The following is a 17,928-nucleotide window of genomic DNA, read 5'->3' as shown; positions in this document are numbered from 1 at the left end:
ATCTAGATAGTTCAAGAGCCTTTATTTTCAGCGATGACGAAATACAATGTTAACAGACAGACAATTCTGTCTTTATTGGTTCTCTGTTGTGTTTTTAGTTTTTTCGACACCATCAAGGTTTAGACCACTGTTCTTAGTGTTAATTGGAATCTTTTTGCAGAAGTATCGCTTAGTGTTTCCTATACTCCCCGTTTCATAACAGTCGGTTTCCTTTGGACATTTACAAACCTGAAGTATAAATTTTATTCATTTAATGTTTTTCCACAAATATATCCACCCGTTTTGGTTTCAATTCAGAAGTATTAACTTGGACTACAAGGGATTAAAAATATATTTCAAAGACGATGGTTAATTTATCTAAACAAATTATTTCATATGATTTTCACACGAAGACCGATGTGATTTTCGTCTGAAATTTACGTGAAATTCATAAGAACTTTTCACACGAAGTCATTTAAATTTAACTTCACGTCAAATCATGTTTATGTTATATAAAGTTTACGTGAATTTCATTTGAAACGCGATTTACATGAATTTCACGTGAAAAATATTTGCCTTTGTAGGCAGAGGATACAATTCCGAAATGAAATTTTTAGAGAAGATCTTATGGCTTGTTAATTATGTAAAATTGTGTATATCATGGAAGTTGTATATATAAAAATACTCAGTCTGACTGATTTTATATGCCGGGACCGGGTGCTTAGGAGGTGGGTGGGGGTCACATGTACGCTAGTTCACACATTTAAAAATAATAGAAACTCTATATGTTACATATTATTTATGAATAGCGCATTGACAATTTAGATAATAGACAACTTTTTAGATGCTTCAATATTGTTCTACCTACACAGCTACATTTAATTGATTCAATGAGTGGAAACTACTAATTCAGAAATATTTTAATTGACTGCGTAACAAGTGCATATATTACTTTAGATAAGGATACAATTCAATGAAATGTGTTGCATTTTAATAATTTTTATTTATTTTTTTTCTAAATCAATGATGACACATAAAGTCGACATGTTAATGATAACAATATACAAATGGAAACATTACATTAATATATCACCCCCCTTTTTTAGATAGATAACTTTTTACAGTATGTAGCTGAGTGTCATTGGTACACAATCACTCCTTTTTTTCACTAGAAATGATGGCTTGTTGTATCTCATTCATGCATGTATACAGCAATTCAATGTAATGTATTATATCATACTAAATCCACCATACATTTATACACAGGAAAATGTGCAGCATACGTTTTTATATGTTTCTGAAACATATGAACAACATATGTTTTTTGTGTGTTTTTCATATGTTTAGGACCACCATGAAAAGCATATGAAAAACACGTTTTGAATTAAAATATAAATATATGAAGCTCTCATCAAAATATTAAAAGGTAAACAAATGTTTCCCAGATGATTTCAATAATTATAGACATGTTTTCATTTGAATTTGGGCAAAATCTGCAGTTCCTGAGTTTTAATGTGCAAAAATAGAATGCAGTATTTCCATAGCGGTCCTAAACATGTTTTCGTATGTTTTGAAACATATGAAAACGTGTGTTGCATTTTCCCCGTGCAACGTTTCTGTATAGTCATACTTCCATTGTCAACAATCTTTGTAACTTAAACGGATACTAACGTTTTGACAAAAGAGTAATCAAGGGAACCAAGATTCTAGCGGAAATCAAAATAATTCAACCCAGGGACTAAGACCAGACAGGGAAAACAACACACACAACAAGGAACATAACATTACCAAAATAATGCGTACAAAAAAAAACCAAAAAACAAAAGCAAATGAACAATTCGGACTCCGCTAAAAAAAGGGGGTCTGGACCAGATGCACCGGTAGAGTAAGCGTCCTCTGCTTTTCTAGAACCATCCGCTGAGCTGCTAATAAAAAGTCAAGTACCGCGTAGACGAAAGAGGATGGGAAAACTATGTTACGTTGAACAAATCGGTTCTCATGGTGCAGAATGGTACACTGTATCGATCCACGAGTTAATGATGACAACCATAAAACGTCTGCAGTGATGACTTCAATCTTTTAGCAACATAACCCTTTTCCAGAAGCCTAATTAAAAAAAGTCTAGCGTTGTACAAAAAGACTGCATAGTTTCGGCAAGCTCTGGTATGATTTGTGATAGGAAAACTCCATGTGCAGGTGCTGAAGGGATGTTGCCACAGATGAAAGGGTAGTTGACAATACGGAATGAAAAGTCATCGCGTTTGTCGTGTAGTTTGGTCAAGTTTTCCTTTTCCATCGATCTCTAAGTGTCGGTCAAGATATGGGACTGACGTCACAGTGTCTGTAGTATCGTTTATATCAAGTTCTTTGGGTAGATGCCATGATATCATGTATATTGGGCCATATTTTCCCATTTTATATAGAACCATTTTTTTAATTTCCGTATCAATATCACTTAATTTAATACCCTGTACTATGACGGTTTCATCCAGCATATTTTGATTTTTTTTTTGCTTTACCAATATTCAAACTTACAATTAATACTTCACCTGCTTCCCCGACTGCCTCGTCCAGCATATTATCTGGATCTAAACATTTATAGTCTTTGCCAATATAGCCGCCTTTGTCGAGGTCACACTAGAATGTAAATCATGTATATATTTGTGTAGGAATAAAATAAGCACTATCACAAAATTGAAACAGGAATAGCAGTAGCAAAACGAGCTAACATCTAATTGCATAAAAAAATGGACGCGTCGAAAGGAATGTCGATTTGATCTTCACGTCCGTCATATGGGTTTAGAACAGTGTCAAGGATGGAAAATTCTTATTCTCCACTCGCAAACTTTCAGTATTTTATATTAGTTCATACTAAATATATGTAAATGTGATGAATTTACGTTTTATTTGACACAAGTGCTTTATACAAAGGAATGTAAGAAGCCAATTTGAGAAGAAGAGGAACTGACGACAAAGAGAATGTTTAACTGTAAGGATTTTTCGTTCCAACACAATTTATTTTAATATCCTGTTTTCATTCATCATGCGTGATGAATGATCATCGATTACCATCATATATGTTCAAGAGTTATCTTCCACAAGACTTGCCCTTCCACGAGTAGTGAGGCCAGTGTCTTGCTTGAATCAGGAACTGCTCACCATTCCGGATCACCTAATGTCACCCCGGGCTTGAGTTGCGTTCTTGCTGTTGGTTTTCTTTGTACTTTTAAGTGTTTTGTTTGTGGTGTGTACAATATTTTTTTTTCGTCCATTCCTTTTGTGCTCCCGGTGTTGTTTTGTCCAATAATTTCTCCTCGTTTGTACTTCTAGTATTGTTACAAGAACTTCTCCCTTACTATAAAGCCCTTCCATTAAACAACCTTTCTGAATAGTTTAAGTTTCACTTACTTGTTTTGCGTTGGGAACCTCTGTTGCAGTGTAACACAATCCTAAGGCTCCTAAATTCACAAGAATAAGACATAATACCGTCTTTCTCATTTTTACAATGTAATCGGCGTAAGCCAACGAACCGTGCGCTTAATACAATCACACCTGGCGCTTTACTGATATTTAAGCCTATTCTAACCTTATATTACTCCAAGATCTATATGAAATAGATCTTGTTTAGTTTGTGTAACATGTTGAGAGGGAAATATTAGTATAGGATTATTAAGAAACAAGTGAACAATTTTTCATCATTTGATCTCTGGCACAACAAAACAGTAAGAATTGATTTAATTACGGTATTATGATGGATTGAAAGGTATTTTGATACTCTTACATACTTTGACAATGACTTGTAATGAAAGTGCAATTTCTAATTTATGCAAAGTTCATTGAAAAGTGTAAAATAAGTACGAGATATGTAATGAAAGGTTTTGAAGTTATTTTCTCGAAATTGCATAGAATCGATTGATTGATTGAAATACTAAAAGCAGTGTCATTGTTATTCCAGAAACTTATTAATAAAGATACCTCTTTATGGAATTTAAAGTCAAGAAGAACACACAGTCTTGTTCCCATGTCTATTTTTTTAAGATACCGATGTAGGTTAATTAACTTTGGCAAAACAAATGTTGTATGGAATTCGCACAAAACAACTTGATTAAAGAGAAGACATATGCACAATAAGTAATAAGACAAATTGTCTATAGTAGACTGATTGTTACCCCTTACCAAGTAATAGTCCTCTATTGACTTAAAAAAACCCTTGTTACCCATACCACAAATGACCCCAAGGAAAAGGTCTATTATTGACTTCAAAAGAACCTAAAGCTTAGTCGTTACCCTTTGTCACGATGGACACCGGGTAAAAGGTCCAAAATCGACTCCAAAAGAACCTTGTAGTCTGATTCTTACCACTTAACAGTTTCTGATGAAAAAAGGACCAGTTTATTGTCTTCAGTAAAACTACGTGTCTTTTCTTATCGTTGCACAGCTACAGAAACACATTTTCTGCTTATTAAGCTAATAGTACATATGTGTTTCTTTACTTTTATAATTACTTCTGTAACAATTCAAATATTAGGTTTTTTACTTAATGCATCGACTATGAACAAAGACAGTAGATTTATATAAAGAACTCTTTGATGGTATAACTATCGATGGAGACAAGCTGGCGTAACTTTTTAAAAGTAAATCAAATAGTATTTTATGATGATTAGAAATTAAAACATAAAACTCATGATCAATATTATTTTTAAATTGAAGAATGTAGGTCATTATCTTCATTCCACTTCGCGCAATAAACAATAAACAATATGCACATGGAAAATTTATGTTATTTGTCAATAGACAAAATCTTTATTATTGCAAATTCTTAAATATATGGAGTATCTGCAGCCATCATCAGATATTTTTTTTTAAATTCAACATTTTAGGCAGTAGGTGTGTGATAGGTATTTTAAAAGTTTATTAAAGATTTACGTAAGCTATTTTAAAATTTTAAACTATATTCGGGGTTTTATTTGTACTCTACTAGTGTTTAACTTTAACTTTTTGTTAAACAAAATGAAATACAAATTTTTAAATAAATGTTTACTGCTACAGTACACGAGTTTGTTTTAATTCTCTCCTTCCTTGTCCATTTTAAGTGCAGCTTTGCCTAAAAAAACAGGCAAAAGCTTATGATAAGTGATTCATGCATTTCTTAATTCCAACTGAAAATACTTAAGTAGAAAAAACGCTGAGATTTGATTGTATATAATAATAACTCTTAATCTTCAGGTATAACATTCAAAGTGTTTATAACTTTTGCTATCTAAAATCATCCTGAAGCATATGTGGCATAGACATTTTTCGACTAATTATATAGAAAAAAAAGTATGAGTTTCAACTAAATTTGGCCCATCAATATATTACAAAAGCAAATTTTACAAACACTCTGATGGTTATTTCCGGAGGTCTAAATACACGGACAATGCATTAAAATATCTGCGTTTTTTTCTTCATGTGCCACAACTTACTCGCAATTTGCCTGCTTCTTAGAAAAGTACATTATTGCGATAACAGGGTCGCAGTAGTTTCACTTTCGGTCCAAGCGATTGTAGAAATGTGGAGTCTGAATGTTCAAGTCATTATGTTTATTTAAATAGAAGTATTTGATGGTAATACCTGTGTTTATTCATTAGATTCACCATTTGTCAAGTGATTGCTCAGCATTAAACAGTGAAATATTCGATTTTATTTGAAAAAAAAAATAGTTGAAGCGACGAACCCCAAAAACTTGGATAACCCTTTTCGTGGTTGCACATTTGATAGTGGGAGAAAGCCCCTAAGGATCAACTACAGAAAAGTACTGGAACATTTCTTTTTTTTTTTTGACACTACAACTAGTCAAAAATATTTGACGATATATAACAGATCCAGGGAAAGTTGCTTTTAAGGACATAACAAATGTATTTGAACAGTTTCAAAGTTAATCTTAAGATATGATGAATCCCCCCTGCCTGGTTCTTGGACAGAAACATAGTTAAGTATCATTGATTTTCGTTTCAAAGTTTTGTACTTTAAGGTTCCTAGTGTGCAAATGATCCCTGTTTTGACATTTAAGTCCCGTTCTTAAAGTGTAAATTATTTGTGAATTTATATGTTTATCAGGTTCAAGTATTTTGCATCACATCTGACACAATCTCTAGGTGTGAACTAGTTAAGAATATATCAATTTCAGTTTAGAAAACATCTGTATTGTATAGTACTATAAAAGTAAATATCAAAATAATTGGTTTCTTTATTGTATGGATATTTCACCCATCTTTGACCTTTTTTCTACCCCAGCACGCTGCACTTTAACGATGTTTATATATCCCGTTTAATATAACATTATTAGAAATTAAAAAAAATGCAAATTAAATGCAAATTAGAGATAAACTACAAAATACAAATGTCCTATATCTCAAGAAATAAATGAAATGAATGGTATTATGTTTTCGAAGGTCGACGAATAAACGAAGAGGCTACTTGTGCCCATAGCCTTTATCGGAACTGGTATGGTCATAAAATAAATCAACTCTGTGTAATAGTACAACATTGTCATGGTTTGCAGTCAACCATCAACAGTTGCTAATGGCTACATAACATCAACTAAAAGCAGACATGGAATTCATGAAGCTGTCGGTTATATATGTCACAAAGGATATAGTTTGGAGGGTAGTCCTGTTATAACATGTAATGGAACACATTGGAGTGCTCTACCATCATGTACTCTTAATATCAAAGATGATGGTAAGTTAAAATATCAATGTTCGTCCGTACATTTGTGACAATGGAACACATATGTGTCATTAGTTTAATTGTTAGTATATGATAACATTAACTAAGCTTATTATTAATTTTATTTTATATTCTATAATTTTTCGAAATAATTTCACTCCTAAAAATGTAGAGGAGAGGATGTTGTTAAAACATTTTTTCTCAAATCAATCTACAGTATACCTGAAAAAGAAGTTGATAGACCTTCCCCGTGTCTTTTAAGGATGGCCATGTAGGCTTTATCGTGTCATTCAGGTAGGGAGAATTTCGGGATAAGACTTGATTATACATTTCGACAAAATACTAGAAAATAAAGTTGGGATACAAGGTTTTCCGTGCGCTTTGCAAAAACATTAGTTTCGATGCACTTTCGGGACCTCCTTCTGATTAACTTGTAAGTTAAAGCTTCTTTAAGATCGGGCTCCAAACCAACCAAAATTACTAACAAACTAACGACCGCGTTACTCCCCAAAGAATACTAGGTACGTAGTTAATAAATAAACTCAATTCATCATTCGGGTGTGTTCGTAAACAAATGTAAGTATTATCGATTAGTGCATTTTATCCGACCGCATTTATTTAGTAAACTTTCAAGACTATAATAGATTTCCGAATAGCAAAATGTGCTTAATGCAAAGTCTTCAATTTGCATTCCTTTAGCCAAAACAAAAAACAAAAACAAAACAAACAAAAAATAAAAAAAAAACCGATTACTTGTAATTTCCTTTTGTGATAGGGTAAGCTTTGATTAGATACATTTATATTCACAAAAAAGTCGGTGTAAATAAATGAATACGATTTAAACTGCTCAGAAATTTGTAAATGAGGCCCGACTAAACGAACAAGAAATTCGCATCGGAAATAAGTTTTCAAGACGAATTATGCTTAATGTAAGATACTTTAAAAAGAAGAAGAAAAACGAACCAACAAGCAGAGTACTAGTATACCAATGATGTTTTTTTATCACAATGGAAAATAATATTCCTTTCTACTTTCACATGTTTCTTTCAGTTGTTGTATATTGAATCTTTCTCCGTTTTTTTAATCATCTGGTTCACTTGACATTCCAGATTTAACCGTGATTACCGTTCACTTCACTTGTAAGTATACAAAACAAAAAATCAATGGGCCTTTTGTAACATTTATTGCATATTTCACTAACAAAATCGTGTGCGGGCGATTTGCTTCAACTTTCTGCTGCATGCATTGCAGGGATGATTAAAAAATAACATGTGTTAAGCGCAAAATATACTGCACTTGACTGTATTAAAATCTTTTTAATTTGCTGATTAGACAAAAAGCTCTTAGACAAGTCTCATAATTACTGATAAAAGAATTTTATTTTGTTTTGTTTTGTTTTTTGTTTTGTTTTTTTTGTTTTTTTTTTTTTTTGGGGGGGGCTGCAAATAATACACTAGTACAAATTAGTTGTGGCGCAAAAGGATGCTTAACTGGCACAAACGGAAATCTCCCCTAATGGGAAGCGTCCTATTGCGCCAATGATTTTTTTTGGAGGTATAATTTGCGCCTTTTGGCATTAGCGAGCAGTTCCCTGCTAAAATTTATGAAAGAGGAAAAAATCTTGACCCAAACACGAGAGAAGCAAAACAACAACGTCGGGATGTTGTACTAGTATGTGATCGTCTTTACATCGATGGTGAGTTGTACAGTGCAGCTGAGGTCCCTGCTAAATCTACGCCCTTAAGCAAAGTCGTGTTCGACTCTTCTCATCAAAGTCAGCCTGTACAAATCCGTACGAAACACCAGGCACGCCAGTGAAATGAGCAAGGTAGGATTCATCCCCACGACTCAGAGACAATATCAACAGAACTTGTCTTGAGTACTTGAGCCAATGAGCACAAAAGATCCTATGGAGTTCTGGAAAATATTGAATCGGAGAAACCAAAAATAGCAACCGAATACATGTATTCCAATTGATAATTTGTTTGAATTTTTCAGGAACCTTAACTCTGCTCCTATAATTGGTAATGATGAAATTGAACTTTCTGTTATAAATGTAGAACGGGAGGATCGGTTGAATTATGATCTTAACAAGTATAAAAAAAATGAGAGATTCTCAATTGTATCAAGAAGCGAAAAAATAATCAAGTTGGTGGAGAGGATGCTATTATAAAAAAATATATCAAAACAACCCCAAACCAGTTTATTGATATTTATGAGAAGCTCTTCAACCTTATTTTGATACCGGTATGATACCGGACACCTGGCTGGTTGGAAATATGCCGATATACAAAAATAAGAGTTACAGATCTGACCCGAAGAATTTTCGCCCAATTACCATTGTCAGTTGCCTTTGAAAACTTTTCACCGCTGTCTTAACAACTCTGAATAAAAAATCAAAGTGGTTTTTAGAAAAGGTTACAGTACAATGGTAATATATTCTGTTTATATGCCTTTTTTGAATTACGGAAGCATAAAAAGAAAAAAATGTATTGAGCATTTATCGATTTTGAAAAAGCTTTCGATAAGGTATGGAGAGGAGGTCTATGGTATAAACTTCTTCTGTCTAATGTTAATGGTAAAATGTTAAATGTAATCAAGAACATGTATAAAAATATCAAATCGAATATTGTTGATAATAACTGTAGGACGGATTTTTCCCTCGTGATAATGGTGTTAGGCAAGGGCAAAACATGTTCCTCTTTTTACTTGCCTTATTTTCAAACGACTTAGAGAGTTTTTTGTGTAGCCATAAATGTGTCGGACTAGAAGCGACACCGAAAACTCTTTAGATGCATACCTTAAGTTGTACGTTTTATTGTATGCAGATGACACTGCCAAAGAGCTGCAACATCAGTTAGATATGTTTTATAATTATTGTTCTAATTGGAAACTAAAAGTAAATGTACATAAAACTAAGATTGCAATGTTTTTCCAGTGGAAGAATTCCTGCCCATATCACATCTAAGTATGTTGGTATGGACATAGAAATTGTCAAAGACCTTCACTATTTGGGAGCACTATTAACAAAAACAGGTAATTTCAAAAAGGCTATAAATGCACAGGCTGACAAGGGGACAAAAGCAATGTTCGAGATATTAAAGAAGGGCAAATTTCATGGACTGACGATTTCCTGTCAGTTAGATCTTTCTGACACAGTTGTTAAGCCTATTTTTTATATGGTTGTTCTTGGGTTTACCTATTTATATACGTGTATGTTAGAAAAAGTTCATTTGAAGTCTTGTAAACTATTATCGAATCTTAAATCTTCCCCGCCTTCGTGTTTTATATATGGAGAACTTGGTCGCTTCCGATTGTCTGTAGATGTTAAACAGAGAATGGTATTTTTTTGGTCAAGACTTATGTAACTTGAAAATAGGGGACGAATACCATTTTATTATGAAAATGAAATGTCCATCACTTGCAACAGAGAGAAAACTGTATATCAACAAGGAGCTTATAAAACGAACATGACTTCGAACATGAGTATACCTATTATTTACTTCAATAATCAAGCAATTCTAATTGTTGACTTGTTTATTCGAATAAGTTAGAAAATGTACAACTTAACGCAGCTAGAATTGTAACTGGATTACCTATTTTAGATAGATAGATTTAATTTACTGCGAAACTTGATGGGAAACATTAAAATCTAGACGCGAGGGAAGAAAACTCCAAACGATGTATATAATTAACAACCAAATTGCCCTCCATTTCTGTATAATTAACTTCATCAAACAATTCAAAGTACTACTATCACCTAAGAAATAGTTCAGATTAATATTACCCTTCTGTAGACTTTCCATAACAGCAGAATTATTTATTCCCTCTACGATCAGACATTGGAACAAACTAGATCAGTCAATAAGATATTTGGATTCGTCATCAAAATTCAAAAGCGAACTAAAACATAAAAGTTAAATCAATATTCGCAACATTATGCTTTTGGTCCCTGGCGACTTAGTACTGTTCTAACATAAATGAGAGGCGGCTCATCATTTCTTAATTATGACTTTCGTAAAATGAAAAAAAAAAACATTGTAAGTAATCAAACTTGTAGATGTGGATCCAAAGTAGAACCTCAATTATACAGTCTCTTACTTTAGGCAGAAATTAATGAATGGTCTTGAGCGGTTACCTGGAAATTTGCCAATTAATTTTTTTATGAGTTATATATGCTGCTTAATTTTCTATTACCATGACACAAAACACACACGTCTAATTTTGTTTATCTTTTCTCTTCCATATATTTAACCTTTTCAAAAGCGTTTTTCTCCCTTTTCTTCTTCTGTCTTATATGACCTGTTTTCAAAATATTATTTCTGTATGCGCATGCCCATAAGATTATTGAATATTTCTTTTACCGAAAAATACTTTTTATGTAGATGTACTTGTGTCTAATCTCCTTTGTACGTTATTCGGCAAATAGAATATGTTTAAACTAAACTATTTACATTGAATGTATGAAACATGTAATTAGTAAGCAAAAGTGAAAGCACCGCTGATGTCAGGAGCAGACGTAACTACGACAAAAGAAAACTTTTTTATCGTGAAATTTAACCAGTGTGCAAAAGGTGATATGACATTACTTTCTATGTGTTTTGACTTTGTGATAGATAACTCTGTAGCTCTAAACATGGAAATCAAATTAATTGAGTTAAAATAACTCACTGCACTAGTTTATATACTTCCTGATCACATCTCGGATGAAGGAGGAGGGGGTTGTAATAATTTTCATCTTAAAAGTTCGAAACTTTACCATGCTTTATTATATAAATGGCGTTATCAAATGCAATGATTATTGGCGCAGATAAGTTCATGTTTTATGAAAAATTGAATGGCGCAAATGATACACATGTGCAAATAGACTGTGGCGCAAAAGGACGTTAAACTTGCGCAAACGGATATCTTTCCTGGCATTTACCGCATGCTGACATAGATTTTAGAGTGCACTATACAGTTACATTAAGGCGCACTGTTTCGCACACCAAGTTACCCCCGTCTAATAAAAGTTGAAATTTGGTGGATATATTGTTAAATGTATTTAAGCATTTATACATAGACGCATGTAATACATGTAATGGTAAACAGGTGTAATTTAAATGAAGAACGTTTCAGTCACCTGCCGTATTAGGTTCTCTCCTCAGCATCAGATGGCTGATTTTTAAATTTCCTTATTTCGTACGAACTTTTGGAACTAAAATTGCAAGACAACGAATCGAAAAGGGTCTTATTATGTTTATTTGTTTTCCACCTACTCCATGCATGCTTTCATTCTGTGGTAGTGTCTAAGTGCCTGATATTTGATAAAACATAGTATTTGGCTGTTATTTTTGGAAAGGCACCCCTAATTTGTACTAAAACGGAGTAATATTTTTTCAGTATGTTACCATGGCTACTGGATATTATAACAATCATTACTAAATTACTTATAAATGATTTCAACCTCCACACACCAAGAATTAAAAAAAAATATGCACTTTTTTATGACAAAACACTTCTGTACGGACTACCTCAAAACAACTTTATTTCAACAAAACGAGACCAAATTTTCAGAAATGACCTAACCGTATTGTACTACCTTACGCATGTACGTTATGTTTTTTTTTGTACGTCTTTGTTTGTTTCTTTTTTTTTAACAATTCCGTAATGTCAAACCATGCCCGAACAAAGCTGTCAGCAATGACAGTGATAATGCGAGAATAAGAAGTATGTACATCATTTTTCTTTTTAAAAAGTATAATGAAATTTGGAATTTTGTTATACGATTGTCTGGGAAAAACAGTAACACAAATCATTGTAAACTATTGATAACGTGTTAAAATCATTTAGAGTTCCATGTAGGTACCACAAATATATACACTTTTATTCCATGGGAATTATCGATATCTTTTCAATTGGATATGAGATTAAGAAACTAACGTGACAACATCACTGCCAACGTTCCTCCGTATGAAAATATCGATTGGATGTGTCAAACGCTACACTATTCTTCGGTACCGAAATTATTCTTCAATAGTTTCGTGAAATTGAGGCCTAACATTCATTATAGAAATGGCTTTTTGGTAATGTTCTTATAATTCCCGTATACATTAACCGCGCGTGGTATGGGTAGATATGTCTGGCTGTGGCACACAAGGAGGTAAAACTTGCCCCGCCGCAGGGGGAATAGAAAATGGATATTTTACAGAACAATCAGGTCCATATGGTAAAGACTGTATACTAAGTGTAGTATGTCATAATGGATACTCTCAGATCGGTAGCCCTTCAATTAAGTGTAACGAAACCGTTTGGATTGGGAGTCCTAAATGTTCTCTGGAATTCATTCACGATGGTTAGTATTTTTTTCAATATATATAAAAATAAATCAGCGTGCAATATCATATTTTATCTGAAATGTAAAAACTTATCCTATGATAACATTTTACATTTATAATTTGCTGTGTAAAAACATTTTCATGGAAATGTATGTTGGACATGTTTTTATTTATATTTTTGTCTGAGTAGACAAAGTGTGTCAATCACTAACTTTTGGGCTTTGAACTTGCTTACAGAAACACCGACTCCTCTTTCGAGGTAGAAAAGAGTTTGTTGTCCTTTGCCCTATATATCAGTGTTTGTATTCCGTATCGATCTCAAGAGTTAAATCCGAATTCAACAGATTTTGGAAGTTTGTAGTTTGTTTTATTGTTGTATTTTCCACCGCTGTCCCGGGTTAGGGGAGGGTTGAGCGATTACAAACATGTTTAATTCCGCCACATACTTTATATGCCTGTCCAAAGTCAGGAATAATCATTGTCATTCGTTTTAAGTTTTGTCTATAGATTAGGTGAATTTTTGTCTTTTATGGTTAGTTTCGCTTCATTTATTTTTGGGCCAGTTACAGCTTGCTTTACGGATTGGGTTTTGCCCATCATTGAAGACCGTATCCGTGATAACCTGAAGAGGTTTAATTGTTGACTTTCGGCTGTTAATTGTCTCATTTGCAACCACACCGCATCTCCTATTATTATATTGATTTATCGTTGCATAGATATGAAAAACACATTTTCTGTTTATAAAGTTAATACTAGTAGTGCGTATATATTTTTTACTTAATTACTTCAATCGAAGTACTAGGTTTTATTACCTAATGCATCAATTATCAACAAAGACAGTATACTTGTATAATAACTCTTTAAATGCGACACTATCGATGGAGGCAAGGTGGTTTAACATTATAATCAAAGTACTCATGTACTGAATCAATTTATTTCGATCGTTTGAATTTTTAAGCCCCAAATAGGCATCAAATAACAAAAATTGGGGATAAAAGAAGTGTAGGGATCAAATTCAAACGTATCTAAACATAAGCTTATTGTTGTAAATGGTAAATATTGAATTCCTTGATTTTTTTTAAATTCACCATTCTGATTACGAAGGACATTAAAAAAGATCACATACCATATTCGTGATACATCGTAGCATTCAGGTTCGATGTTAGTTTACCTGGAACACCCAGATGAATTAACCCAAAACTCTCCGACATGCTTTTTAACTGAACTACAAACTACTAGCTTTTAAATTTTCAAGTCGAAATTCAATTTATTGACCTCCAGGTCGAAACATTTTGTCAAATCAATCACTCAAACCTAAGGCAAAATCATTGAAATAAATCATGCCATCAGATACATGTCCCTCTCAAGTAGCTGCATACCTGTTGATAAGCTTTACACTCAATTGCTACAATTCATCGCATAGATACCTATGTGTCATTTAAAGTTCATAGTTTCTTAGGCACCTAGTTCGGACAGAGTACATTAACATAAATGCCAAAGTCTACGAATATAATTTCAACAATTATGTCTTGTTCAGACAACACTAGCCATGCACTTCAGTTAAGGCCCTGGGGCACCTGCAGCACCTGCAGCTTTATTATCGTTACACATGCCCAACACAGCCCAATAGAATGATTATTATAAGCAATATCACCAGACCACGGACTGACTCCATTCCCGAGAAATGCATTATTGAAATGCCTATGCCATCGTCTAAGCAAGAGTATTATCTTTATTTGTCATCTCAGGGCTTCTGATGTCACGAGCCGGTAACTGTAATAAAATACACGATACAGTGAGCAATATATTGGAATGGTTTCGGGGATTATGCAGCCCTTTTGTAAAACATTTGGCAAAACAAATGATAAGTGGCAAATAAAAGCATTGAACCCCTTTCTTTATTTAAGTTTCTTGATCGGATCCACTGTCCCTTTTTGTAAATATTTGGATCCGCAAAGGCCTGCATGAAATATCCGAAGACAGCTTCAGCATTCCTTTTTATATACCATTTATATGATCGATGACCATTTATAACCTCGTAGGGTTTTCGTTTCTAGCTCAACATCAAATGGTTAATTATGCGTCTAAAAACAGACAACTTGAATATATCGACACTGAATGGCTGGTTGCATAGAAATAAACAGGTACTGATAAGAGGTTAGAGGTCAGCTATATTTAATTGGATCGTTGTTAATACAAATGTGCAGTCCTAATTAATCAGCATATTTAGTAAAAGTTCTTTTTTTTGGGTTTCTTTATTGGTGTGAATGACATAGAACTAAATTTGGTATATCAGAAATACCTGTAAAGTGGACTTAACTATCTGCATTTGAAGCTAAATGGGTATGAAAATGTGACTATTTTACTGCCGTAGTGCAAGATAATTTGCAGATGCTATCAGGCTTTACAAATGTATAGACACTGACTATATCAATTCATATCCTCGATCTGAATTGATAAAAAGTAAATCAAATGTTATTTTATAGTGATGAGAAATTAAAACACAAAACTCAAGATCAATATTTTTTAAATTGAAGAATGTGGAACATTATCCACATGACACGACCCTGTCTTTGATTAAAATCGTCGCTTCAAGAGCTTAAAGGCTGCTTTCAGAGTTGCTGACTTGTCTTGTATGGCATGTTGACGGAATAATTCAATTGCAGTCGTCAGACTTGTAAACGTGTTTAATGTATCTTGACGGATTAATTAAAATCGTCTCAACAATACAAACAGGTCAACATGAACTTATTTATAGAGTTAATACTTGGACATTTTAAGATACATGGATTATCTGCAGTCTTAATCAGTTTTTTTTTTAAAAAGTCTTACATTTTTTTGAAGTTGAGAGTAGGTGTGTGATATATATTTTAAAGCTTTTGATAAGAATTTATGTAAGCTATTTTTTTTTAAATTGATACTGTATTCGTGGTTTGATTTGTCCCCTGCTAGTGTTTTACTTATACCTTTATTTGACAAATACGTTTAAGTTCCTCAATAAATGTTAACTGATATAGTAAATGTATCAGTCCCTCATAATCCCTTTTAAATTTTAATCACATGTAATCATTGACTTTCGTTTGATAGTATTGTACTTTTAGGTTCCTAGTGTATCCATGATCCTTATTTTTATATTTAAGTCTCGTTTTAAAAATGTACGTTATTTGTGATTTCATAAAAAAAATCGGGTTCAAGTATTTTGCATTACATCTGACACAATTTCTAGGTGTGAACTTGTACAGAATATATCAATTTCAGTTTAGAAAACATACAGTGATCTGTATTGTATACAATTATAAAAGCAAATGCAAATTAGATAACACAGTACAAACGTCCAATTTCTTACAAAATAATTGAAATGAATAGAATGTATATGTTTTCAATGGTCGACGAATAAACGATAGGCAACTTGTATCCATAGCCTTTTTCGGTTATAACATAAACCAAAATTGTGCAATAGTAACACAACATTGTCATGGTTTGTAGTCAACCATCAACAATTGCTAATGGGTGCATAACATCAACTAAAAGCAGACATGGAATTCATGAAGCTGTCGGTTATATATGTCACAAAGGATATAGTTTGGAGGATAGTCCTGTTATAACATGTAATGGAACGCACTTGAGTTCTCTGCCATCTTGTATTCTTAACATCAAAGACGATGGTACGTTAGAATATTGTTCGTCCATACATTCCTAACAACTGATATTTCCACTTTTTCGCCGTAAATAGGCGAGTACCGAACAAGGGCTTTCGAGGTTTTTAATGCACCTATCTAACACACGGCTATATTATATATCTTTGGGAAGGTCTTTTTGAGCAGCTTTAGTCGGCTATATGTCTTACACAGAAGTACGGCATAGTTGGGTTGTTTTCCTGAAAACATTAGGTTCGTAGGAGTAACTGCATATAAATCTGTATCTACCAACATATATCAAACTTTAAGACTCCCATTTTCCATTTTTTTCCTAATGGTAAATTAAAACACGGCAGAGTATAAAAGCTACCAAACCACAGAATGTGTAACTGAAAACATACGCTCAAGTATGCGCAGAAAATTGTCGACATGCCTGCTCACATATATCAGCACACCACTGATATTGTATTTCTGCTTGTTGAACAAAGTACACAAAAGAATTTGCTGTCTGTTACTTGTAGGTAATTTACATGGTAGCTCTGTCAACAATAGTACGTGGTAAATTTCTGAAGAAGTACCATGTAATTAGAGGTTTCGACATGGAAAGGAAACATTCCAAAAGCTTAGAAAAGCCTATTTGTTCTGAACAGTATCAGCTCTATGCTTTATTTGCACCAGTATTAAGCAACGGAACTTTTATTTTCGTCTATTAGCTGGGTTTTTATTCGACAACTGGTGATTCTCTGATTACGTTGCCAAGTATTTAATTTTCTTGCGGCTTACCTCATTACAAACATGAAATGCGGCACTAACAATTGAGTAAAAAGAATACTTTCCATCTACTATTTCAGCCATTCATGTCAACTTTGACATCGTAATGGCAGAAAACAGTGGGAATATATCAAGTAAAAACATGCAAAGGTGGTCAAATGCAATGTACAGTCAAACCTCGTGATATGAAGCAAGGATTCTATGAAAGTATAAGTGCTCAATTAGAAATTATGACCTTCGATTTTGAGCAATTGCATTTTTTTAGAGATGACAATACAAAGTGTGACTAGAGCCTTTGTAAGCTATGACACAATGCATTCGAACAAATCTTAACTTTTTCCTATATAAACAAAAGGAATTCAAACAAATGTTCTTTTTTCTACATTGCTGTAAGATTTATCATCAATAAGTCATGTAATAAATCGTGTCGATAAAGAAAGCAAAGTCTCTAAAGATTTCATCAGTGTCATTTTGTTCACACTAGGATATTTATTGAAGAACAGTAATCCTAA

The 17,928-nt window shown here is 33.2% G+C and overlaps 2 protein-coding genes across 4 annotated transcripts in view; one reads left to right on the top strand and one right to left on the bottom strand.

The window, feature by feature from the left end:
• Window positions 1-7: 7 nt before the first annotated feature.
• On the bottom strand, window positions 8-3,582 carry LOC148627199 (uncharacterized). Its single transcript, XM_088569479.1, has 3 exons — window positions 3,388-3,582; window positions 2,515-2,616; window positions 8-228 (listed from the first exon to the last, which is right to left on the bottom strand). The coding sequence occupies exons 1-3, from the start codon at window positions 3,475-3,477 to the stop codon at window positions 73-75; spliced, it is 348 nt and encodes a 115-aa protein (XP_088425605.1). The 5' UTR covers window positions 3,478-3,582; the 3' UTR covers window positions 8-72.
• LOC148627198 (uncharacterized) overlaps window positions 3,544-17,928 on the top strand; it is a 36,769-nt gene continuing 22,384 nt past the window's right edge. The window contains exons 1-2 of one of the 3 annotated variants that reach the window (XM_088569455.1): window positions 3,544-3,701; window positions 6,414-6,702. In XM_088569455.1, the coding sequence (XP_088425581.1) occupies window positions 6,513-6,702 (190 nt within the window). In that variant the 5' untranslated portion in view covers window positions 3,544-3,701; window positions 6,414-6,512. Of the gene's footprint in view, window positions 3,702-6,390; window positions 6,703-12,681; window positions 13,025-17,928 lie in introns of those variants that run through there. The other 2 variants (XM_088569464.1, XM_088569430.1) reach the window with 2 other exon arrangements.

This window comes from Perna viridis, chromosome 1 (genome assembly GCF_037379345.1).
Source record: "Perna viridis isolate PV_CMFRI_1.1 ecotype Kerala chromosome 1, ASM3737934v1, whole genome shotgun sequence".
Taxonomy (NCBI): Eukaryota; Metazoa; Mollusca; class Bivalvia; order Mytilida; family Mytilidae; genus Perna; species Perna viridis.
The sequence above is the reverse complement of the archived record's forward strand: the minus strand, read 5'-3'. Positions and strand labels throughout refer to the sequence as shown.

Excerpts from the sequence above, each read along its gene's own strand:
- LOC148627199 (XM_088569479.1), bottom strand. The coding sequence starts at position 3,477 with ATGAGAAAGACGGTATTATGTCTTATTCTTGTGAATTTAGGAGCCTTA. Across the intron at positions 2,617-3,387 it reads AGGTTCCCAACGCAAAACAA|TGTGACCTCGACAAAGGCGG; the intron begins GTAAGTGAAACT and ends TTTACATTCTAG. Across the intron at positions 229-2,514 it reads AAGCAGGTGAAGTATTAATT|GTTTGTAAATGTCCAAAGGA; the intron begins GTAAGTTTGAAT and ends TTTATACTTCAG.